The sequence below is a fragment of the Lissotriton vulgaris genome, chromosome 8 (assembly GCF_964263255.1).
Source record: "Lissotriton vulgaris chromosome 8, aLisVul1.2, whole genome shotgun sequence".
Lineage (NCBI taxonomy): Eukaryota > Metazoa > Chordata > Amphibia > Caudata > Salamandridae > Lissotriton > Lissotriton vulgaris.
The window spans coordinates 1,287,782,859-1,287,807,873 of NC_141696.1; the positions used below are offsets into that span (position 1 = coordinate 1,287,782,859).

At 47.4% G+C, this 25,015-nt stretch overlaps 1 protein-coding gene across 3 annotated transcripts in view; it reads right to left on the reverse strand.

The window, feature by feature from the left end:
- Positions 1-25,015, reverse strand: part of PARP4 (poly(ADP-ribose) polymerase family member 4) — a 1,988,214-nt gene that overhangs the window by 1,097,304 nt on the left and 865,895 nt on the right. For all 3 annotated transcript variants that reach the window (XM_086935217.1, XM_086935220.1, XM_086935219.1), the window contains exon 24: positions 5,987-6,054. In XM_086935217.1, the coding sequence (XP_086791343.1) occupies positions 5,987-6,054 (68 nt within the window). The remainder of the gene's footprint in view (positions 1-5,986; positions 6,055-25,015) is intronic.

Below are 25,015 nucleotides of genomic sequence, written 5' to 3' on the forward strand. Positions count from 1 at the left end.
GGATCAATTGTAATTAATATTCCAATATTCATTCAATATAATTGTCTCATATTTAGGAAATCTGAAACTAAAAAAAGAATTGTGTTTCAGCGCTAACACAAAACTACTTTGTAAAAGCTAAAAAGGAAATGACTGCCTGAGGGTGTTAGGTGATTACAGCCACAAATTCTCCGCGCACAAGAGTTACGATTGTACGGCTAGAAAAACACAGTTTCCTCAATCAAAATAGCCCACTCAGATAAATTAAAAGCAGCCGTAAGCATCTTATCCATTAACGCTGTGCTACCGATGCGTTTTCACTGCACATCATAACTTTTTTTTTTAATTATGTTGGGCGGCGAGAAAAATAGAGTTTCTTACTAAAACTCGCCAACTCAAAAAACCAGAGGCAGCCCGGCGAGCATTTCCTTTTTAGCTTGTACAAAGTAGTTTTGTGTTAGCGCTGAAACACAATTCTTTTTTTAGTTTCAGATTTTATCAGAACCTAAAAGTTATCGACACGCAGAACATAGTGCGGCCTTTCTAAAGAAAAATGATGCGATACTAGCCAGCATAATAGAGTTTTGTCTGACCCCTGGATATGAATATAATGTGAAAGGATGACATTTTTAAATATACTGTTAATAATTGGGTCCTTTGATTTTTTTTACTTTGGATGCAGATTTGACAACTCTGTTTTCAAGTTATTTCGATCTCTGGAGGTCTTCTTTGCCCTAGGATTGACAGGTACTTTGCTGAGACCCTGTCCATATGTGTGGCTATAATGTTGATCCAACAGTACTTGCTGTATGTAGGGTTTTTGTCTTCGACCACTGTTGAGGTCTGTTGTGGACTTTTGTTAATGCCATGGGGTAAACGTACCTGTGATTTCTGCAATGACGGGTTTAATTCCTGGAATGAGCACAATATACACAGCATTGCAATGAACTTGGTTCGTGATATTCTCTATATGAAGGTTTTTTGCCCTGTCTCTTAAATATGTTTGCTGTTTGGTAGTTGGGAGAGTATGACTGTATTTTGCCATTTGATTTTAATTGTTACCACCACCAGTGATGTGAATTTGTTGAACAATGAGGATATGTATTTATTTGTATTGATTGGGATGTATTAGTGTTTAAGTGGTTGGATTTAAATTTTTAACTGTCCTTATTTATTACAGATTTTATTGTGGTGATTGGGAATGAATTATGTTTTCCTGAAGAAGGTGATGGCTGTAGATTATTTGCCCACCTAAACGCGCCAATGCTTTTCAGAGTGGAAACCACTTTAAGTCTGAGGAGACAATTATATTGAATGAAGAGTGGAATATAAATTATAATTGATCCATGTCTGACTACTGTAGTTTCTCTCCATAAATATGAATTATTTCTTCCTTATTGTATTCCCAATTGTGTACAGTTTTTTATGGTGTCTTTGTGAATGTTATATTAATGAACTTTTCTGTTTGGTCAATATTGTCACTGTTTTTAATGATTATAATTGTATCTATGCCTAGGGAAAGACCACAAGGACTTGATGATCACATTATACACTGTGCTCTATATGTTTTTAATGATTTTCTGAATAAACCTGTATTTTTTATATTTTTTATTTTTACATTTCCTCCTTGTTCAACTTACTGGTGTGTGAAGATTGTCTGTGGCAAATTGATGCTTGCCGTGTGACATTTACCCAAAGGGGATCTCTTTTCAGACTCACCACACCTTCACCAAAAGACTCCTACCAATCAAAGAAGCACTAACATGTTTCCTCAATTCCTCCCTCACAGACCGCATAAAATCCAGCACGAACAGCAGCAAGGAAATCTTCACCATTGTCAACATTTCACAGCACTTCAGGCCACCTCCAGCATCATCACCCCCTCGCAATATTTTCTGCAACAATCTCTCAGAATTCTTATACAACAAATCGCCACAATATACTGCAACTTCGTCTCTCAACTGGACCCCATCGCCCTCCCAACCTAACTTTCATCATAGTCAGAAAATGAATCCTGATCGCATGGCCCACCATTACAACTGACCCTTGCCCTCACCACACCTTCACCAAAAGACTCCTACCAATCAGTGAAGCATTAACATGTATCCCTAATGCCTTCACTGACTAAGACGCATTTCCAGACACCTGGAAACAGACCACCATCAAGCCACTGCTCAAATAACAATCTAGGACATCACCACGCTTACCAGCTACAGACCAACCTCCCTCTTACCGTCCCCAGACAGAGTCCTAGAGAAGCTCATCAACTGATGCCTTACAGAACCTCAGCTAACACCAGCTTCTATAAGCCATGAAGTCCAGATTCAGGCCCAACCAGAGTACAGAAACAACACTCATCACTGTCACAGATGCGATCTGCAGGATCCTAGACAGAGGAGACACTGCAGCCCTCATCCTCCTGAACCTCTCTGCTGCATTAGACATGGTCTCACACCCCAACCTCAGACAGCTACATGAGATTGACATCCAAGGGTCCAACCTCCGCTTGATCTGTTCCTTCTTAATGTACAGAACACAAGCTATTAGCCTGGCACCTTACTCCTCAAATAACCACAAAAAAATCTTTAGAGTTCCTCAAAGCTCATTTTTCATTCCTACCCTCTTCAACACATATAAAATCCCTTTGGCCAACATCATCCACGCACACAATATCAACATACTCTCCTATGCAGATGACATACAACTCATACTCACCCTCTCGGACAACCCACCCAACAATAGAAGCTACACCCACATGTTCGCCGCCTGCATGACCAAAGTTGCCATCTGAATCAACCAGAAATTGACCTACTGAAATGCCGTTTATGGCAGAATTGCCAATCAACTCACCAGAAGACTACAAACCATCCAGAACTCAGCAGCCAGACTCATCCTCGTCCTCCCACTCAGAACTAACACCACACCACATCTCAGTGAGCTCCACTGACTCCCTATACACAAACAGGCTCAATTCAAACTACTCACTCACACATTCAATTTACTATCAACATAGGCCTCCACTTATGTGAGCAGTCACATCTCCTTGCACCAATGACCCAGACACCTACGATACGCCATAATTCTACTTGCACATATTCCATACATAAACTGAACAGATCTGGAGGCCGAGCCTTTTCATACATCACTCATAAAAAAAATTATTTGTAGATTTATGTAGCGCAGATTATCACCTGTGAGAGTATCCAGGCACGGGGAGTTTAAGTAATTTGCCCAGAATCATTGGATGTTGAGCTGAAGCAGAGACTCAAACCCGGATCCTCAACTCTTGAGTCCGCAGTACTGGCTGCTGCGCCACATCCTCTCCCTCCCTCATTAAGTGTGGAAACAACTCTCACTGCACATCAGAGCATCCTCCTCTTGTCTTGAATTCTGTAAGAAGCTGAAGACATGGCTATTGGACTAACCGCCATGCGCTATTCAAGCTCAGCATACACATCTGCTCAGCACCCGAATACTCTCACAGGTGATAATGTGCTGTAAGAGTACACTTAATATAACATAACAAAGGGGCCTCTCTTGGTGGCGAGTAGGGCAAGACGCCTGTGAAAGTACAGTACTGGGTGAAGGGTAGACATTGGATTGCCTCTTGTGGTAGGGGGTGCTAAAAAGTCTGAAAATAGACATCGTGTGACAAAAATCATCATGGAGATGGCTTACAACTGGACACAGGGGCTGGCTGCTAAGCTGTGTCAGTCTACTTGCTTCCCTTTGTAGCAGTGGGAATGGCTTCTCACTGCCACAAAGAGCGCCTAAATAGGGGGCCTCCTTTTTAAACATTATGAGCTTTGGAAAGTGAAGCTTACAAAGTTATTATTTAAAAAAATGAGATGCTGGGATACATATGCAGAATGCTGGATAACAATTCTGATTGCGCTTGTAATGCCAATGTGAATCATTGTGATTTTGAAACTGTTAAAATGTAAGTGTAAGGAGGGGACATACTATGTGGGTAACTGTGGAGCGAATTGTCAACTGTGCTATTTTGTATGAAGGGGTTCTCACCATTCTGTTTGGTTGAGGAGCTATGTAATGACTGTACGTGTTGTGTTTGTGTGTCTGTGTTTGATAAACAAAGTAACTTGATGTAGTAAAGACAACAGGTGTAATTCACTCAGAATGTGACTCAGAGATGTACTACAATACCTAAAATGAGCAAATAAGCCCTAATCAAGCCTCTGTATTAACAGACACAACACAATCAAGTTCCTTATCAGCAGTGAGATTCTCAACCATCTCTGTGGTTTCCGCTCATGTCTCTGCATTCTTGACTAACAATATTTATTTAAAATAGGGAATGTGAAATGACAGGTACCATCATTAAAAACAAACATCTGGCATCTGCCATGCATGAGAGGCAACGTAAGCTCACTGAAAAACTTAAGAAGTTAAGGGTCAACATAAAACTCATTTGTACAGCCACATTTAAGCAGAAGGAATAGCCTTTTACTTTATTCTGATGCTTTAAACAACAAAAAATCCTGAAAGGTTTACACCTTGTAGCAAAGCATAATATTTCTGTATTTACCCAATCACTTGCTGGGAATCCAACTGAATGAACAATGTTTACGCTGTTAAATTTAACTTCCTGGTAACTGCAGTTCACGTTTTTTGTTTGAATTCAGCTGCTAAAAGCAAAATTACGCATTCACTAGTTAAACAGAGTGGCAATGCTGGGTGCGTTATTACCCTTACCTAGTAGTATTACCGCTACATTTACAGGCTGTTACAAAATTGAGGCCTGGAATGGGGAATTACTGGGCAATTTACAATAGAGTTTTCCTACATTGCAGGAACTTTTCCACTTAGAAAGTGAGAAAAAGTGGCGGTGATATTAGGAGTTCAATTACGCACCAGTAAAACTTTAAATCACACTGTGTGACAATTCCACATAAAATCTGCATAATTATCGCTCGTAATGTGGGCCTAAGTCTTTGAATTTGAGAAAGCAGGAAACAAAGACTTTGAATTGGAGGTTAAGTGAAATACTCAATTTTGAGATCCATCACCAATATTGCAGCTTTGAGACCGATCCGATATTGGCTAAGAGTGTGGATAACAGAGCCCTATATGGAATGGTTTTTGGCCTGTTAGAGGGCTTCTGTGCTGAAAGGATCCCTTGGTGCACTTACATAAAGGCTTTGCTATACAAGCTGGGCCTCAGGGACTTTTGATCAAACCTTCTAAATCTACCATGTAATGCTACTGAAAAGCTCAGAGAGGCCTATTAGAATCCTGCGTTGGGAGAGAAAGTATCAAGGACACCATTGGGCAGTCTGAAGTGTTTCTTTCGTTCAAATGTGCTTTTGAGTTTGACGAGTACTTAGACATGGTAACCAAACCTTTTACAAAGGCACTTTTCGTCCCATTCAGGTTGGGCACACTTCCACTAGCCACCTTCACTTGCCTTTGGAAGAAAGAACTAAAGAGACTAACTCAGTGGACTCTGAAGCCTTGCATCCCATTACACATGTATTTACATGTCCAATGGAATGTGAGGTTGCAGAGCCTACTGAGCTCATACTATTCTTCTGTGCAGCCATCACAAAGCAAAGTGACTGTTGGATTAAACCACTGAAGAAGTTGTTGGGTATTAGGGATCACATAACAGCATTAAGAGTATGCAGAAGAAATACTATTGGCCCGCTGTTTTTTGAATCAGCAATTTTTTAACAGTGATATGGTATGTGAGATCTGCGAAAATCCATGTCTAAGCAAGGATGACTGTTTCTGTTAGTGGTGGCATTTTTTTAAATCATGTTTGTATTGATTTTACTCGTATTTATAGGCAATTGATTTTATCTATGTATGATTGTACATGGCTGCCTGTTATGCGTTTTTTATTAAACGAAATAAGGGAAATGATGATGATGAAATATTCAATTCCAAATATATCTCTGAGGTAGTGAGAGTATGTCATGCATTTATTCTGATGTATCCGTAACTTTATTTATGATTGAAAACATTGCTTATTTAAACGAATACTTACTTTAACAAACTTTTTCAGCATCTCCAAATCTGTATATCGTCTGCTACACGAGCAAAACTCTTCATAACCTGTGCACACAAATGAAGAAGTGACACAAACCATTGATGGCATCTACGTGATAAACATTAGTGCTAGAGTTTGACTACTGCATTAAACAATAGATGAACAAACATATCAAAGCTGCTCAACAGCAAACACCTTGCCAAGCAATATGGTTGGCATTTATTTTTGCATGCATGTTTTGCCAGAAACAATGCTGCTAAACTCAAAAAGCTGGTGCTAATTATTATGACATCAAACATAATTTAAAAATACACAAGTGTTTAATATTAGAGTTAAATAAAACAATTACTTTGAATACAGTGCAGAACAGTATCATCATCGTGGCTCAAATCCTTATGACTAATGTACACCCCCAACGCCCCCCTCCATCTTACCACCTTCCTTATGGTATTTAATAAATCCTTCATCAGTGTCACTCCTGATGGTCATGTCTTTTTCGTGAGCCTGTGCTCTCAAACTAACTTTGTTATTTTATATTGAGAGAGTTTTTGTAAGATTTGTGTGCGCACCAGTGAAGAACCACATCTCAGAGGTAGAGAACTACTAAATCCGCTCCATTAATATTGGGCACATTTGTGCATTCCTTGTGCCTAAGTAAAGGTACCTATCCCCTTCTATTATATTTGATTCAAAGACCAATGAATAAAGGGGCTCTTTTACTAGGGAGGAAGAGAGGATGTGTTCTACCAGCCACAACATTACTTAGGTTCTCAGTTAGGCACAATCCTTGCATTTTTCCAGATATCCTACTTCACGTGGCAGGTGTATCATTGGGACCCTTACTAATACCAAACTGAAACAGCACATGCACTGGGAGCTGGCCTGAGCCCACCAAATGCAAGAAACAATCCCTTCCAAAGGTCGGTATCACATGTCTGTGCCGAGAAGTGAAAGGTGAGCTACTCCCAGTTCTACAGGCTGTTTTGCACGTTGCTCTCTCATTCGTTCATTCCAAATCTGCCTTTCCTATCTCATTTCCTTCATGATCAATACTTTCTTTTCAGAACATAACTCATTTATGCGCCTTCCTACAAAGTCTGCGTTAAGAAATTTCACCAATTGTAACCCAGTCCATTCTCTCTTCACACCTGACTGCTTTCATCACCTGTATTATTGGAAAAAGGGATACTCCCTGCTTGGCCTATGGTTCATCATCATTAATACATAGAAAAATGTAATTCTTTATTTGCTAGCAACCTCCTTACAAAATATATGTAGCTAATGTCATAGGGCTGATAGTTCCTGAACATGCCCGTCCTTAATTATTGAGGGTATCAATGTTGCCACTTGTCCTTAGTGAATGGGAAACCCCTCACCCATTAATTCCGAAAGTATACACATGAACTAGGACAAGTGAGTATTTCCGAAATGTCCCTTCTATTCTGGATCAATGGCTATTGATGTCGCAGGCAATCTAATATTAGTGTATTTATTTTAAATGGAAAATCAAAGCTCTAAAGTGATTCTCGAGGGTCAGAATGACAAAATATTTGTACCATGCTTCCCCCACACATTTCTCCACATCTCTTTGATGAGCCTTCAGTTCACACTCTTGGCTTGGGGTTTTTATGAAGCACACTACACTTACGGTCTTGAAACACTGCCAATACATACAGAAGGCAAGCGGACACAGAAGTGATGTAGAACAGTCATGCAGGTTTTGTGGATAGCCAGAGACTAACTTTCCCATGAATCTTGAGGGCTCCTTAATATGGTCACAGTGCTCCGCCTGTTATTGTTGCCTTGGAGGGGTCCTGTGACAGTCAGAGCAGTTAGGGGTGTCAGAGAAACAGAGGTGTCCCACATGAAGCAAACATGGGAGCCTTCTCCAATGGAAAAGTCTTCTGTGGCATCCGTTTCCTTCTCACTTGGCCTAAAATGAGTGGTGTACATTTCGCACGGAGATGGGCAGAGTCGGCCGTGTAAATACCGCAACAGAACATCCTTCTCGGTGGGAGACAGGAGTGATCTGGGAACTACCAGTGAGTCAAACTTTACCGACTCAGAGGCGCACCATGGCATAACCAGAGCCACAGCAGGCTCAATAGAGAAAGTGGGGAGGAGTGTGAGCGGAGGAGCTCACAAGAGACCATGAATCCCTAGTGGTGAAAGACAGACCCAAAACCTCCAGGTGCTCGGTGCCCACAAGGACAACTACATGCACCAGATCATGATCCCGAAGCAAGGCTTGTTGGGGTGACACCTAGTAGTGGATATACTACAGGGAGTAACTCTGGGTTAGATTGTGCATACCTATGACCTCTTTAAAAGATGTGGGCCATATGTATGAAACAAAATTTTACTCGCAAAACGCGATGTATGAGACATTCTCGCAACGCTAACAAAGAATCGCAAAAATACCGATTCCTAGTGTTGTCAACCAATAATTCTGCAAATATGCATGCGAATTCCTAAACTGCGATTTTAAATTTGCGAAAGTCGCAAATTGTAAAATCTCATTTTAAGAAATCGCAATGAAATGTATGAAATAATCACAATTACCGATTTCACAAAATTCGCAATTTTGAGAATCACAATTATCACCAAGTCTAAGCAGGTGGCAACCAGGTGCAAACTATTTAAGGAGTCCCACAATGCAACAAATTTTTCCACAATGGCTGGGCTGTATGTGATAGCCAGGAGGCTGCGACTCAGAGCTGCTGCACCGAGGAGGAGACGCCAGGAAAGGATCTTCCGTGCGGGCATAACCCTGTTCCAGCAGACTGAGGAGAACATCCATACAAACTACAGGTTGGATGAAGACAGCATCCTTGATTTAATTTTGCCTGCAGGCGCTGTACTTGCAACATGTGCCCCTCTAGTCCGCCGAATACTGTGTCCTCTCCTGGGTCTCCTGCACTGGTGGATGCATGTGCCCTGCTCCTGGATGGAACTGGTGGGATCGGAACAGCACGTGCTCGTGCACGGTGTTGTGGCTCTGGTTGTGCTGGGACTGGTTGGACATCGCCATCAGTGTCCTGGCCTTCATCCTCCAATGGGGGCAGTGGTGGCACTACATTCCGCCTGTGGCATTTTGGAGGGATTACTGGGCTGTCCTCCTCCTCTTGCCTTGCTGCCTGTGGGTTAGGAGAATCGTCCAGTCTTCCACTGACTGTTTCCTGTGTTGCAGATGGTGCTGTGGACGTAAAGGCATACATTAGTTTTCTGTTCTGACTTGCACTTGGCATGTATTACATTTCACTGTTTGGGATTACATGGGTTTTGTATTTGCCTTTCCTGATGTGCACATGCTGTCAGGGACTGGCTGGGTGTAAATGCACCACTGTAATGTGCATGTGACTACATCTCCCATAATGCATTGCTGTGTGTGCCTGTGTACCTGCACTGGACTTTTAGTTTTGTCCAGCCCCTGGGTCGCTCCTGGGTGTGTGGGGGTAGCTGGGGGTATCAGGGGTGTGATGGCATGCTTCTTACCATGTCTTGGTACCGGGGGGTCGGAGCAGTCCAGATCGGCCACGCCCATTACACTCTCTGGAAGCAGGGCCCCCTCAACCAGTTTCTCTAGTGGAGTGGAGTCAGTGGCAGTGGAGGTCACTCCACCAGTCTTTTTGGCCTGCTCCAACCTGGCAGACACCTTCTCCTTGGAGCGCTGGCGCATATCGTACCAGCGCTTCCTTAAATATTCCACGCTTCTGTGGGTGACGCCAACTGCATTCACTTTGCGCTGGACATCAGCCCAAATCCGCTGCTTGTGTGTCTCAGGCACCCGGAGGGACTTTTTACCGAAGAGGTGCTCATGGCTTATCACCATTTCCTCGATCAGGTCCTCCAGCTCAGTGTCTGAAAACTTTTGTTTTCTTTTCCTCTGTGTTTCCCCCTGCTGCTGTTTGTCCTGGCTGGCCATGTCTCCTGTGTCTTCCATTGTTTGCAGCACTGCAGAGTTCCCTCACCTCCACTCCTTCTCTCTCACTGTGCTTCAGAAACTCAGGTGCACTTCCTGGTTGTGAAGGCATCAAGATGTAGCTGAGTTTCCGATTCTCAGATTTGCGAATTTCGCAAAATTGCGATTTTTTAAATAAGGAATTACTATTTGCGGTGTCGCAATGAAAATTGCGATTTTTACGGAATCGCTATTTTTTTGCGATTTTTTTTACATACATACCGTTTTGCGATTCTCAACTTGCGATTCGCGAAAAATTGCAAATTGAGAATCGTAAAAGGGGAGCTTGATACATATGGCCCTTTATCCTTAATGCCCAACCACATCTGCTCAAGGAATCACAGTGTCTGAGGGAAAGAGAAGCAAAGAGAAATTATTTCAGCCATGTGTAGGTAGGCACAGTGAGGACCACCCTTGGGCACCTTGTGGCTCACACATGGAGAGAATGCCCATCTGCGTTTTATTAACGCACTGCGTGTAGACTTGGCATCAAAGAAATCAAATAATGGGGGGCGTGGCTTCGCGAGCGGCAATGGCGGTCGCAGCTTGTTAGAGCTCCCGCCGGCCCGCGCATAATCCGGTAATTTATCCTGGCCCCCGAGCTCAGAACTCACGACCCAGGTGGGGAGGACATCGCTGCCAGGGCCTGGGATCCACTGGTGTGATCGGCGGACGTCCAGAGTGATCCGGCGCGTCGGATCAGCGGAACGGGGAGTGCGGCCTGGTACGCCGGAAAGAAGCCGGGGCCTCGAGTTTGGCGCTCCCCGGCCAGGAGGTCTCTGTGTGGTTCGGCTGGCCCGGTGACTGCCCTCGACTTTCGCTACCCTGGGGGCCGGGAGACATCTGGCGACTCTTCACTGGAAGCCCTGCTGGAGGTGTGCAGCTCCGAGGTGCTGGGGGCGTATGGAGTCGGCTGCGGCGGCCCTGTGATCCGGGTACAGCCGCGGCCTTGGGCTCCGCGACCTCCGCTGCAAGAGATACCACCAGCATCGGCCGGGAGAGCTGCTTCCCTCGGAGGGGGCCTCCCCTGCTGCCTGCACACGAACGGAGGTCCTGAAGGCGGTTGGATGGTGGCAGGGGGATCGAGACACCACTGACTAGCTGCGCACCTTGTGCCAAACTGTGAGTACCCTCCCCCCTGGGCCCCGGGCACCGCAGGAGTAGAGGCCGGCGCTGGGGAACAAAGGACTGGCGTAGTGGCGCCCAAGACGTATGGCGAAGTGACCCTGATCGCAACACAAGCTGTGGGAAGCGCTAATCCTGGTGGGCAGGTAGCGGATCTCAGGGCCTGCCTTGATCCGGCCCGGGCGCGTGGCTGCACCACAGGCACAATCCTCAGACCCTTACAGTGGAAAGGGGCTGCTGCATAGCCCTTCCATATTGGACCTAGCGGAGGTACTTGGGGCCCCTGTGCTGCCGTTCCTGCCTATATAATCGGCGGCCCACGTGCAGTTTGCAGCCATGACCCGGGGAGGTAGCGGCCTCACCAAGCAGGCGACAATAGACAAATTCACAGGACCCAGTGGGGGCCCCGGCCCATCGGGAGGTGGACAACAAGGAGGGGGGCCGGATAATGCAGCACTTATGGCGGCCATCACCCAGTCAAGAGACATGCTAGATGCCAAAATAGGTGCGGTGGGCGCAGATATCACCCTGCTGTGCCAAGACTTGCGGCATGCAGTGGCGCGGATCACGGAGGCCGAATCTAGGGTGTCAGTGGTGGAAGACGATGTGGGCACCCTCAAGAAGAAAATGGCGGCAATGGAAACTGCGCAACGGAGTCTAGCGCTCCGAGTGGAGGATGCTGAAGGGTGCGCACGCCGCAACAACCTCCGTTTCATTGGCTTTCCAGAACGATGTGAGAAGGGCAACATGGAACAATTTCTTAAGCAATGGCGGGAGACCTGGCTGCCCCCCGGGGCCCTGTCCAACTGCTTCGTCATTGAACGCGCACACCGCGCACTGACGCAGATGCCACCGGAGGGCGAACGGCCTAGGGCGGTGATTGCTCGGCTTCTGAACTACCATGACCGAGATGTCATTTTGAAGGAAGCAAGGTCTAGGGAGGCTATCCTCTACGAGAATCGAAAGATAATGATCTTCCCTGACTATACGAAGCTGGTGCAGCAACAGCGGCAATCATTTACGGCCGCAAAAGCGAAGTTGCGAGGTCTTAAACTCCAGTACTCCCTGCTGTACCCGGCGCTGCTGAGGGTAATCTTCCAATCACAGACGCTGTTTTTCGACACTCCTGAAGACCTTTTTAAATGGACCGATGAAACAGTGAGAATCAGGCCGAACTCTCAGCCGGGACTGAACCCAGGTTCTTCAAGGGGATCATCGCAGGAACAGGGAGGTCAGACAACTAAGAACAGGAGAAACCGGCGCTCTAAATCACGGAAGCGGTCGGCTTCCGTTAATGGCACACAGGACAGTGGTAGAACCGAGGACTCTGATCATTCTGGTACAGATCATGGACGACTATGAGGGCTCGGCGCCCCCCTGTTATTCACTTGGTGTTTCAAGTCCTGGCTACCAGCGACAGAGCTCTTGAGGCTCAGTGGACTGGATGCATCGTCGCTGCCTCAGGATTGCTTAATGACTGATCACTGCTTATGAGTGGGGTTGTGGGGTAGGGTTCGGGGGCTACATATTAGGGGCTATTGTTCTCCTACCGATGTGGGAGGGGATAAGGGGGAAGGGATGAGTTTGCTGTTTTCTGGGGAGTTGGGATCCATTGGCATGGCTGGTCCTGAGCCCTCTGTTCTGGGCTCGGGGTTACCCATGCCGCGACAGGTACTTCATAGTTCATTGAGGTATAGGGGGGGGGGGAGGGGGGGATAGGGTGGCCAGGATTGAAGCCGCCGAGTTGGGACTGGGACACGTTCAGGAATGTGAGGACAAAGAGTTGATGGTTGGTTTGGGGGTAGGGGGGGAGGGCAGGAGCTGTTTGTCATGATGTTTTGGGGTACCAGGGTGGGTGGGAGGGACTGCACGTGTTACTTGCGAGAGTGTTCCATATAGTGCGCGATGGGTGGCATTGGGCAGGGGGGCCCACTTGACTATGGCTGAAACCACGCATAGTCTCCCCGAGGAGACTTTACGAGTGATCACGTGGAATGTCAGGGGGATGCTAGACAAGATTAAACGTGGGGCGGTACTGCGCTGGGGGAGAAGAGAGGTTGCAGATGTGCTCTTGCTCCAAGAAACCCACATGATGGGCTCAAAGGTACTAGGTCTGCAGAGATTTGGCTATCATCAGGTGTTTCATGCCGGGTTTTCCCGGGGTTCCAGAGGGGTGGCCATCTTGATACATCGCAGAGTGGCCTATGTTCATGAGAAGCAGTGGGTGGACCCACAGGGTCGCTATATTTTTGTTAAGGGCATGGTGGACATTGAGTCGGTGGTGTTTGGGAGTGTCTATGCCCCCCCCCCCTGCAGTGGGCCCTGGCTGAGAAACTGTTCACGGTGTGGGACGACATACCTGAATCCCTAGCGGTGGTTGGGGGAGATTGGAACGATGTGATGGACGTGTGTGTGGATCGCCGGAGGCGCCAGGAGGTAGATGAGACCGCCCCTCGCCCCCCACCGACCAGACTGCATGCTATGACTGAGGGAATGGGCTGGATGGATACCTGGCGACACATGCACCCTACAGCACGCGAGTATACGTATGTGTCGGCAGTGCATGGCTCCTTCTCCCGGTTGGATTATATGTTTGTGCCCAGGGGATGCTTGTGCAGGGTGAAGAGCGCCGGCATCTTGCCGAGGGGCCTGTCGGATCACTCCCCAGTGTCGGTTAGGGTGGAACTCCGTCGAAAACGCCAGCCGTTCAGATGGAGGATGTCCTCGTGGCATCTCCAGCAGCCTGCCTATGTGAAACACTTGCGTGAAGCGATCAACCTCTATTGGCGAGAAAATCTAGTAGGTGACATTGACGCTGGGGTGGTGTGGGAGGCCATGAAACCCACTATACGGGGGGTGGACATCGCGTGGTGTACTGCGGCCCGTAGGAGGCGTCGAGAACTGATCACGGAAGTGGCTACACGGGTGGAAACTCTAGAGCAGCAGAACCGGGAGGGGGGTGATGAAGCTGGGATGCGGTCGCTTCTTCAGGCACAGCAATCCTATGCTTCTATTTTATTTGATGAGGCCAAACAGGCGTGGCTGGTTACACGTAGCAGAATATACCAATGGGGGGACAAGTCATGTACGATGCTCCATAGACTCTGCCAGCACAACCTCCAACCGATCACACTGCCGGGTCTCACGTCAGATGACGGAGTGGTCATTACTGACCCGGTCGAGCTGGCGGCGAGTTTTGCCACGTACTTCACAACCCAATACGCCCCGTGCGACCGTCTGTCGGCTGATGACGTGTCTAAATTTCTGGATGATAGGCCACCTAAGGCGGTATCGGACGAGACCAGGAGGGCTCTCGATGCACCACTTACAGCAGAGGAACTGGGCGACGCCTTGGGGCAACTTAATGTCGGGAAGGCCCCTGGTCCGAGTGGCTACCCAAGCGAGTTTTATAAAAAGTTTCACGTACAACTGGGATCCCATTATCGCCGGGCACTTGAGACAGCGCGTGCGCTGGGCACGTTGCCCCCAGACTGGCGTCACGCTGAAATTGTGGTATTTCAGAAACCAGGTAGACCCCCCGACAGACATGACTCGTATCGTCCCATTTCTTTACTTAATATTGAGGCTAAGATCCTGGCCAAGGCCCTAGCAAATCGGCTATTCCCACACATCACAGACCTCGTACATCCGGACCAGGCCAGATTCATGCCTCACAGAGCGACACGAAATAACATCCGGCGCGCACAGGCAGCAATCGACGCCATGAGCGCCACGGGAGAACAAGCGGCTCTGTTGCTGGCTGATATTACCAAAGCCTTTGACTCGGTCAGCTGGGAGTACCTGTTTGCACTTCTGCCCCGTCTCAATCAAGGCCCAGTCTTCTTGTCCTATGCCAGGCTACTATACACTGATATTACGGCCTCGGTGCGTGTTGCGGGGGCGGTATCGGAGACATTTCGCGTTGGACGGGGGACCCGACAGGGGTGTCCGCTCTCCCCCTACTTGTTCGCCTTGGTAATGGAGCCCCTGGCTGCCTGGGTGCGTATAGATGAACAGATGCGGGGCTTTGTGTGGAACAGTAACCTGTCAGATAGAATCGCACTTTATGCGGATGATGTCCTTTTCTTTCTTACTGACTTGCAGCGCTCGGGGCCGCGTGTGCTGGAAATTATGCGAATATTTGGGGAAGTCTCAGGCCTCTATCTGAACCTGCGTAAGTCTACTCTATGGGTACTGGGTGATAGCACTGTGGCCGACCCCTGGACATCGGAACTACAGGTGGCTACTGACGGTCTGAAATATCTGGGGGTGTTCCTGTCGGAATCGGCGTGCACGGCCTGGGAACGCATCATGGTACCCGTTTGGGACCGAGTTCAGACAGATGTAAAAACTTGGTCTCGGATGCCCCTGTCTATATTCGGCAGATCTGCAATTTTCAAGATGGTCGCACTTCCGCGCCTCCTCTACCAATTGCAGAATCATCCCTATCCGATCGCACCTCAGTGGTTTCAACAGATTAACTCGGTCCTGGGCCGCTTTCTATGGGCCGGGGGACCAGCCAGGGTGGCACTGCGTACATGCTTCCTGTCCACTTACTGTGGAGGCCTGGCCACCTCGGATCTGCTGTCCTATTACCTGGCCGCTCATCTGCTAATCCTGAACGAATGGTGGTATGGAGACGGTGGGGATCCGGCCTATGCCCTGGAACGCACATTGATGGGCGACAATACGCTCCACACAATCCTCTATTCAGCCCGATTGCGCCGAACGTTACCGAGGGTCACAAGACTTGTCTTTGCGGTATGGCGGCAGGCCTTACGCCGCATGGGTTGGTGGGGTAGGCTGACAGCCGAAACGCCACTGTGGCATAATGGTTTATTACCTGAACTATCAGCCTTATCAGGTTTCGATGGCTGGGATGCGATCGGAATTTCGCAGCTGGGACATGTAATGTCCGGGACGACGCTCAAGTCCTTCCAAGCGCTCAGCACGAATTCGATATGCCTCAGTCCCAATTCTTTCGGTACTTGCAATTCAGGCACGCATTAACACCCAGCATTGCCAACCTGGACTCGCTTCCTGAATTTAGTCCGATTGAGGCGAAGGTCTTTATGGGCGACCTGGGGGATAAAAAAGTCTCTCGTATTTATCAGACGATGGTCACTCATTGCTCCTCCACCCTTATTCCCTTGAAGACAGCTTGGGAAGCTGATATTGGTCCCTTAGATGAGGATGATTGGAGGGAGGCCCTGGAATCCCCTAGGGGGGCAGCCATTGCCATACGGTTTAGATTAATCCAATTCAAAATTCTCCATAGGGCCTACTACACCCGTGAGCGTCTGTGGAAAGCAGGCCTGATTGAGTCCCCGGAATGTTTGCGATGCGGAGCTGCAGTGGGCACTTTGCTTCACACGGTATGGTCGTGCCCTAGACTGGTTGGCTTCTGGAGGGGAGTGTGGGGCTGCCTGTCTGAGGTGCTGGGCTGGATTCTTCCCCGTACTCATCGCCTGGGCCTACTGCACATCCTGGAGGGGGTTGGTGGGAACATATACAAACGCCATTTGCTGCTCCTAGGGTTGGTAGTGGCCAAGAGAGACTTGGCGCGTGCTTGGAAGGACGTGAGGGCCCCCCCCCCCCGAGTGCATGGAGAGCTGGAATGGACTTTTGTATTGGTCTGGAGAGACCAATATTTGAAGCACGAGGATGCCCCCGCAAGCATTTTAAAGTGTGGAAGAGATGGGCCGATTATAGGGGGTTGACATTAGACCCTCCAGAGGAACCGGAGGAAGATCTTTAGTCCCCAGGTGCCTGGCGAGCCCTTGCATTACGTCCTGAGTGCCATGCCACGACTAAGCACTGGAGCTATTTGTATACACGTGCACGGGGTTAGGGTGGGATATAGGGAAGGGGGGGGATGGTTGGGTAGTTGGGGTTGTCAGAGGTAGGGGCGGGTATAGCTGTTTTTTTCTCTCATATCAATGTATTCTCTCGATGTCTTGATTGGACGTGTGATCCTGTGATTTAACTGTGCCAAAATGCCTGGTGGTGTTCTCCTGATTGTGGGGAGCCACATTGATTACTTGCCCAATCCTATCAATAAAATTTGTTGTGAAAAAAAAAGAAATCAAATAATGAAAATGCAGTGAGGGCTGTGGAAGGGAGTCTAGAGGACTTTAAGGTCAGATTTAAAAGAATTTCGCATGAAAAGGAGCATGAGAAGGGAGAGTGCTGACTTTGGAGCCTGGAGCATCAGTTGGTTGACACGTAGAACCCTTGTTTAGAATCCGTTCAATTGAGGTCTTCACAATGCTGAATGCTAAAATCTAGTAACTGGATAACCAGTGAAGAGCATCCCAAAGGGGACTTGTTTGGGCAAGAAAACATGTCAGTGTAGCACGTGGTTAGTGGTGCATTTCAGCTACAGCTCAAAGCTAATAGAGACGACAACAATGGAGGAGGCACCATGATGGTTATTTAGAATTTGAAAGTTTTATTTGAGAAGAAATAAGTGAAACTGAGTTAAAGTCTGCTCCTGCTCATCCATGGCTTAAGCCCTGAATCTCTAGCCACAAAGAATGGTCTTATGGAGGTGAAGAAACGAATAGCGGCAAAGGGCATTATGGCATCTGTGGGCTTTCCCAAATGGGTGAAGGTCGAATTTCTGGGAAACGTATACATGTGGACTCTGCCAGGACTTCCTTGGTTAATTACTAAAATTGTGTCTTTACTGGAGGTTGAGTTAGACTGCAGAGCAGAAGCTCATTGACTCTTGAAGTATTTTTGGTGGTGACATTCTGAAACCGGTTTGAAAATAAAATAAGCATGTGTTGACAAATACCTAAATAATTGTATTTGCTTCCTATGCCTCTTGGCAACATTCTCCAAACTTGAGGCACCAGTTCAAGAACAGTGACACGGTTGAAAGTAGGGCAACTTGTCATGGTTGGGCAGGAAAGTGGTTCCCAATGACCTGGCACTCAAGGAAGAGGTCCATCACACAGGACACCCCTTGCCCATTGCCTGCTGACCCGATAACCCATACCCACTTACTTGTCTCTTCCTATAGGGTACATGCAGCTTGGATACACACTCTTGGGCTACTGTTTTCCCATGCTAATACTTACAGGTTCACTATCTCTCAGCTGCAATTCAAAATCCACGCTAGGCTAAATGTGGTGGTTTATCTCTAATCCTATATACGTCTTGTAGTTTGAGTTCAGGGCAGATGTGCTTAAGACTTGGACTTCCTCCTGAGGGCTTGTCATCTTTTCCTTACAGGCAAGATATGGGAACCGGGGAAAGGATGGAAGGAGGACTCTTCCTGAGAACAAGGACAGGGGATATGTGCTGGAGACCTGAACTCCCTTCCTATTTCTCCTCATCTTTGCCTTACAGATCTCTAAGATTAACTTGCAAAGTCTCGACATTTGGATATCCCGAGTAAAGAAACGTATAGTGACCAGGGACTGGAGGGACCCTATAGTAAGGGAATTCAGAACTCCATATATATCAAGCCTCAGCTTGCCGTGGAACGTTGCGAAAAGAACATGCATCATATAATGCACAGGTGCCTTTATGAGGAAATAAAATACCAAGAAAATGCTGGTGAGTCTTTATGAGGAATTAAAAGATGACAAGACTCCTATTGAGGTTTTATGAGGAAATAATGCACAGAGAAAAGAACTGTGAAGCGCTACCAATGGTCTGGGTACTGCGGTCTTGGTTTCTAGAATATGTTGACCCTTTCGAATCTGGGCCAAGTTATCAACACGTTCCTGTCTAGGGCTATTGTCCCTACCACTTGGAAGCAAACCAGGGTGGTTCCTTTATCAAAAAAGCCCACTATCAATACATCTAAACCTGAGAACTTCCGTCCTATTTCTCTTCTGCCATGGGGCTCCAAGATCTCTGAAGCCTATATAAATAGCATCCTATCAGGCTTTCTGGAGGAGAATAATAAACTTGACTACTCCCAGTGTGGCTTTCGTCCAGGCCTCAGCACAGAGTCTTCTCTCTTAGCGGTGACCGAACATCTGAGGGGGAAGCACTGGGTGAGGGATGTACTTCAGCACTGATCCTATTGGACCCCAGTGCTGCGTTTGATACGGTCTCTCACCAGATTCTGCTGCTGAGGTTGGCAGAGGCTGGTATTGTGGGCCTTGCACTTGATTGGTTCGCTTCCTTTCTTTCGGAAAGGACAATCCGGGTGTCGGCCCCCCCTTTCACCTCCAAGGTTCATACTATCAAGCAGGGAGTTCCGCAAGGCTCAGATCTGAGTCCAACGCTTTTCAACCTGTATGTTCAGCCAATAGCTGCAGTGGTCAAGAGCAGGGGGCTGATAATAGTATATTATAAAAAAAAGATATATATATTATTTGCAGATGATACGCAGTTGGTAGTTGCTCTCTCTGATGACTGTCTGCATGATGCTGCGAAGTTTCGGAGCGGTCTTGCTGAGGTCGCGGATTGGATGACTGCCAACTGCCTCCAGCTCAATGCCAGCAAGTCTGAGGTCGTGCTGGTAGGGAAAGATATTGAGCCATGGAGTGAACGTTGGTGGCCTGCTACCTTGGGTCTCGCTCTCGCCCTTAAACAGGTGGTGAAAAACTTATGTGTTTGGGTCGACTCAGCTCTTAATTTTCAGACCCAAATCAAGAAGGTAGTGGTGACGTGTTTTGGGATTATACGCGGCCTCAAGCCACGGTTGTTTTTTTTACCCATCCATCAGAGAGATGATTGTCCAGGCGTCTGTTCTGTCGAGACTGGACTATGCCAGCTCGCTCTACTTGGGGGCAAACAAGACGGAGCTTTTGAGACTGCAGAGAGTTCTAAATGCAGCCGCCAGAACTCTTCTTGGCTTGCCTAGATTCTGCTCCACCTCCAGTTTTATTAGCCGGCTACTTTGGCTGCCGGTGGCTAGACGAGTGAAGTTTAAGTCCATTTGCATTACCTTCAGGATCTTGAATTCTTCCTCCCCTGGCATCCTTGCCAGCTTGCTCTCCCTTTACACCCCTGCCCGCCATCTCCGCTCAATGGGCCACCACCTGGCGGTCAGCCCCTGGGTAAGGAGGGTACGTGCCGGTGGGCATTCCTTCTGCTCACTGGCAGCTAAACTTTGGAACTCACTCCCTGTACACATTCAGAGCAGAGATAATTATGTGGCTTTTGTAAGTATTTCAAGACTCACCTCTTCCCTTCACTATAGGCCCCTTCTGAAGTTTTTTTCTTTCTTGTTCTGCCCCATGGCGTTCTAATAGGTCTCTAAACTCCCCTCTATTGGTGATTACAGGTTTTTTTCTGCCATCTGTTGCCTTTTTGTTGCTATTGGCGATGGGACGCCCCTTTGCTGGGGCAGCTTTGCGCTCTACAAGACTACCTAACCTAAATAAAATCACTGATCTAAAAACAGCCTTACATTTGACAGTCACACAAAGCAAATGCACAGTAATTCAACATCAACTCTACATCACTTTCAAAGTCTGACCACAGAAGATTTCTCTAACTTTTCTTGTTGTCATTTTCACTTGATGAACCTATGGAACTATTTAGGTGAGCTTAAATGTAAATGTCAAGGTATTTGTAGAGCGCACTGACACCAAGCGGTTTCCTGGCGCTATTACTCATACCGCTGTGGAACCCCTCCTGGCTTTCCCTGTGAAGTATCCACTCCTGGGCACCCCCAGGGTGAAGCCAGGCATCCTAGCGCTGTTGGAGCCGGTGTGGAGGTTAAGCAAGCTATTGCCCAGAGTTACAGAGTGGGACCCATGATTAGAATAGGCACCGAGGCGAGAATTATCAGGTCCGAGGAAATTGAGCCCAAGACCCGCCGAGGCAGGAATTGAACCCAGGTCCCGGGCCAGAACTCTGCATCAGGGTCTGCCTCTCTAACCATTGAGCCACACTCCTCCACTCCTCCTCCTTCCTTGCAACTCAAACCATAAGACGTAACAACTCTGACAACTTGCATTGCCTACCATTGGTCCATAAACAACTCTCAAGGAATTAGATTACAAGACTCTGAACTCCAACACAAACAAGCCTTGGCGACCCCTCCAAGATACACTTACTTTTCTCAATGATTTAATGACTTTCCCCTAGATAACTCCCCGCCCAAATAATTGTTTCTGTGCTTTCTACAAACTCACTTTCACACCCACATGTTATTGCGTTATATGCTGAACAAATAAAAACATACACTCTATTATTCATCTTTTCTCTACAGTCACCAAAGCTACTCTGTACATTACCAACATTTACTAAAGGGAAGTGGGTTTCTGTCCAGTAACCCCCCCACCCCCATTTTTTGCCAGATTTCTGATGCACATTGACGTGACATTCCCTGGGTCCCTGCCAATCAGGTTCCCAGGGCCTGTGAATTTTACCAAAACTACATTTGTACCCACAATTGGCACCTCTCTGGCCACATGTAAGTCCCTTGTAAAAGGTACCATGGGTACCAATGGCACTGTGGCCAGGTGGCCAAGGAAGGCCTCTAAGGGCTGCAGCACACATTGTGCCACGATTAGAGGTCCTGTGCCTTAACACACACACACACTGCCATTGCAGGCTGCATGTTTTGGTGTAGGGAAAAATGAAGAGTTAACATGGCACACATACATGCGTGCCATGCCTGCCACCCACTGCCTATGGTATAGGTAAGTCACCCCTCTAGCTGGGTAAACTATACCCCTGGTAAGGGTACAGTTGCATGAGCACTGCACCCCTGCAGTGTCTAAGTCCATTCTTAAACATTGTAAGTGCAGTAAAGCCATAAAGAGTGTATGGTGTGGGATTTTGACATTACGAACTTCACAACACTATAATGGCTTTACTGGCTTCTGGGAAGTTTGGTATCAAACATCTCAGCATATTAAACCCACACTGATGCCAGTGTGGGATTTATTCTACAATGCACTCAGAGGGCATCTTATAGATGCCCCCTGAAAAACAACTCTGGTGGGTTCCCTGACTTGTAAACACCAGCCTGCCACCACGAGACACGTTTCTGGACCCCTGAGGTGGGAGCCTTAGCTCCCTGGGCCCAGAAAAAAAGCCTTTCCTGGGCGGAGATGTTCATACTTCTCCCAGGCCAGGAAGAGCCATCTGTGGCAGAGGAGCTTCATAGGCCTTGCCACCTTTGCAACAACAGCCCCAGCCTCTCCTGCTATCAGGAGCTGGCTCCCTTCCTGTCTCACCCCCTTTACAGCGGGAAGACAGGTGAGAAAAATTAGAACAGCCCAGAAGCTGTCCCCACCTCTGCCAATTCCACCCCTCCGTGGGGGAGGCGAGGTGAAGCCCACTCTTCAAAGCCAGCCATTTTGCAGATGGCAGGCACTTCCCATTCAGGATTATTGGGGTGAGCACACCAAGGGCATAGTCACCCTAAGGTCAGTAGCCCATTAGCTACTACCTTGAAACCCCTAAAAACGCCTGTCTAAATACAGTATTTAGGGGGAAGCTCTGAACACAGAAGGCAATTTCGAGGAAGAAAGAAGAAGGATCGAAGAGCCATGCAGACCCAGGAAGAATAGGACACCTACTGCTTTGGTCCCAGCACTATCGGCCTGTCCCAACTCCGACCTGCCTACAGCGAAGAAACTGGAGCCGCCCAGAGGACCTGCCCTGCACTCCCCTTACAGACTCGGTCTCCTGTGTGCACAGGATTTGCTCAAGCAAAGACTTCAAGACCAGAATCCGGATTCAGATGAATCCGCGATTCTGCACCCGATGCCCACAGCCCGAGTTCTAGTGGCCCGACACCATGAGCGGTGACCCCCGACCTCCCCCAAGCCTCAAGAAGACACCTGCAGCCTCAACTTGAAGGTACTCCCGACCACGACGGGAGCTGGCAAGAAAACCCGATATTAGAGGACACCCCTGCACCAGACGCCCGCCGCCTTGGGTGGCCCAGCCACTGCTGCCCAAGCATCCCCAAGATCCCAGCTTACCTCTCCAGCTGGTGGTCGCCTTCAGGAAGTCTCCCTGCTCGAGTCTGCAGCAACTTCACCGAACGAATGGTCTCCATTAAAAATCACAAGGCCAGACGTCCTTTTTGCACCTTGCACCCGGCCACCCCAGTGCCTCTGGTGGAGCAGCTCCTGTGCTGGTTGTTGGCCCTGAAGTTCTGACCTTAATCCCAGGAGCTTTGCTCCCACACCCGAGGGGCCTGCTCATCAGCAGTCCCTAACCGAAGGCCCCCTTGGCCCCATTGGCTATCATTGGGCCCTTGCACTCTGCACCTGGGTGTTCCTGTGCTGCTGGTGGTGCAACTCGAGCGCCCATTTAGACCTAGTGGAACCTTGCTCCTAACCCTCAAAACTCCTACTGGTAGGTTGTGTACTTACTTGAGAAACCGCTAACACTTTCTCTCCCATAGGAAGCCCTGTTAAGAGATTTCATGCCTAAAATGTTCTAAGTGTTGAACTGATGTTCATATGGAGAAAAGATAACTAAACTGTACTTACCGTGTATTGTAAGAACCCTAGGTGTGGTATCTAGGCATACCACCCCCAGTACTGAAAGTAATTCAAATGTAACTGAAAGGTATTTGAAAATAATTACTGTGTAATTCAAACTGCATTTTAAAGTGATACAAACCTGTAATAACTGCAAATCCATCCTCAATTGTATTTCAGGCTATGTTTTCAACTAAACCTGAAATCCTGGTTGAACATAAATGCCTTGTATTTTCAAAATGTTTGTGCACGAAATAACTTAATGAGTGAACATCTTGCCCATCTAGGAAGCTATAAAGGCATCTATCAGTTCCTTTGACCTGGAATATTTTCCTTGTTAGCAGCATGACCCTTTAATATTTGATAGATTGTGATCTTACAGATTGAGATTCATGTCATACCCTAGTGCTCCTAACTATTAGCAATAATGATCCCTTTGACCACAATTAATGCAGAAGGTATGATCTTTTTGAGGACCATAATCTATGATCATAAATGGTTTCTACAAAGTACAACACATAAAGCATCATTCCTTATGCTTCATAGGAGTCTCACACAAGCCTGCACAAAATGATAACTGGGGGAGAAGCCCTGCATGTTCACTGAGTCAGTGTTTTCCTAAATGCTTTCATATGTCCCAGATACCACTTTTCAGGACTTAATGGGTCATACATTGTGGGACAAAAGAAGGATGCAGACAAGCAGGGAATCATGCCATGATCATAGTGGCTTAAGGCAGACAGGTAGGGTATGACGTCAACGTTACGTTCCATCCCAATACAAATGCAGCAGTCAGTTTCTGAACAGAGGAGAAAACTGATGAATCAGCGAGAGCTCCAGAGTCAAGACTGGCAGCAGGGATAAAAGACTGATGTACTCTACTTGCCTGGCAATATAGTGTTGGCAGGTCCTTTCCCACTGTCCTTCAGTCACACATGTACCCTCTCACGTGCACTGTTTGTTGTTTACTTCGTACTCTAATGGGCATCTTCTGAGATGGACTTCTGTTAAAGAGCCTTAGACAGTTGAATTCCTCCTGAGTCTGGAAACTTTCTGATTGGGTCAAGTTCCCGGATTTCCCCTGACTTACCAGATATCAGTAACCAGATATGTGATGAAAGCCTATGGTTAATAGTAATAATTTGTTACTTCCACTCCTTTTTACTGTCAAACATATTGATTAAATTAATCCTGTAATTCTATCTTAGAGTTTGAGCATAGTGAGGTACACCAGAGCCAGAAGGGTTGAGCTCTCTCTTTTTTCCTACTGTTTCTTTCTGATTCTTCATAGTCTGGCTAGCATTAGTTCTGTGTCTTCGTGTCCAAATCAAGAGATCATAGGCTTCAGAACCACATTGGGACAACTGCTTGATTTGTTGCCGTATTCAAACCGGACATCCCTATTAACACAAGTTGTCCTCCTAGCTAACAAATGAGATATCCCACTTGCTGCTGGCCCCCCTCATTTGTTATAGCGATCACTGACATTTTTTGCTGTACACCCATTTGTTTTCCTGCAAAGCA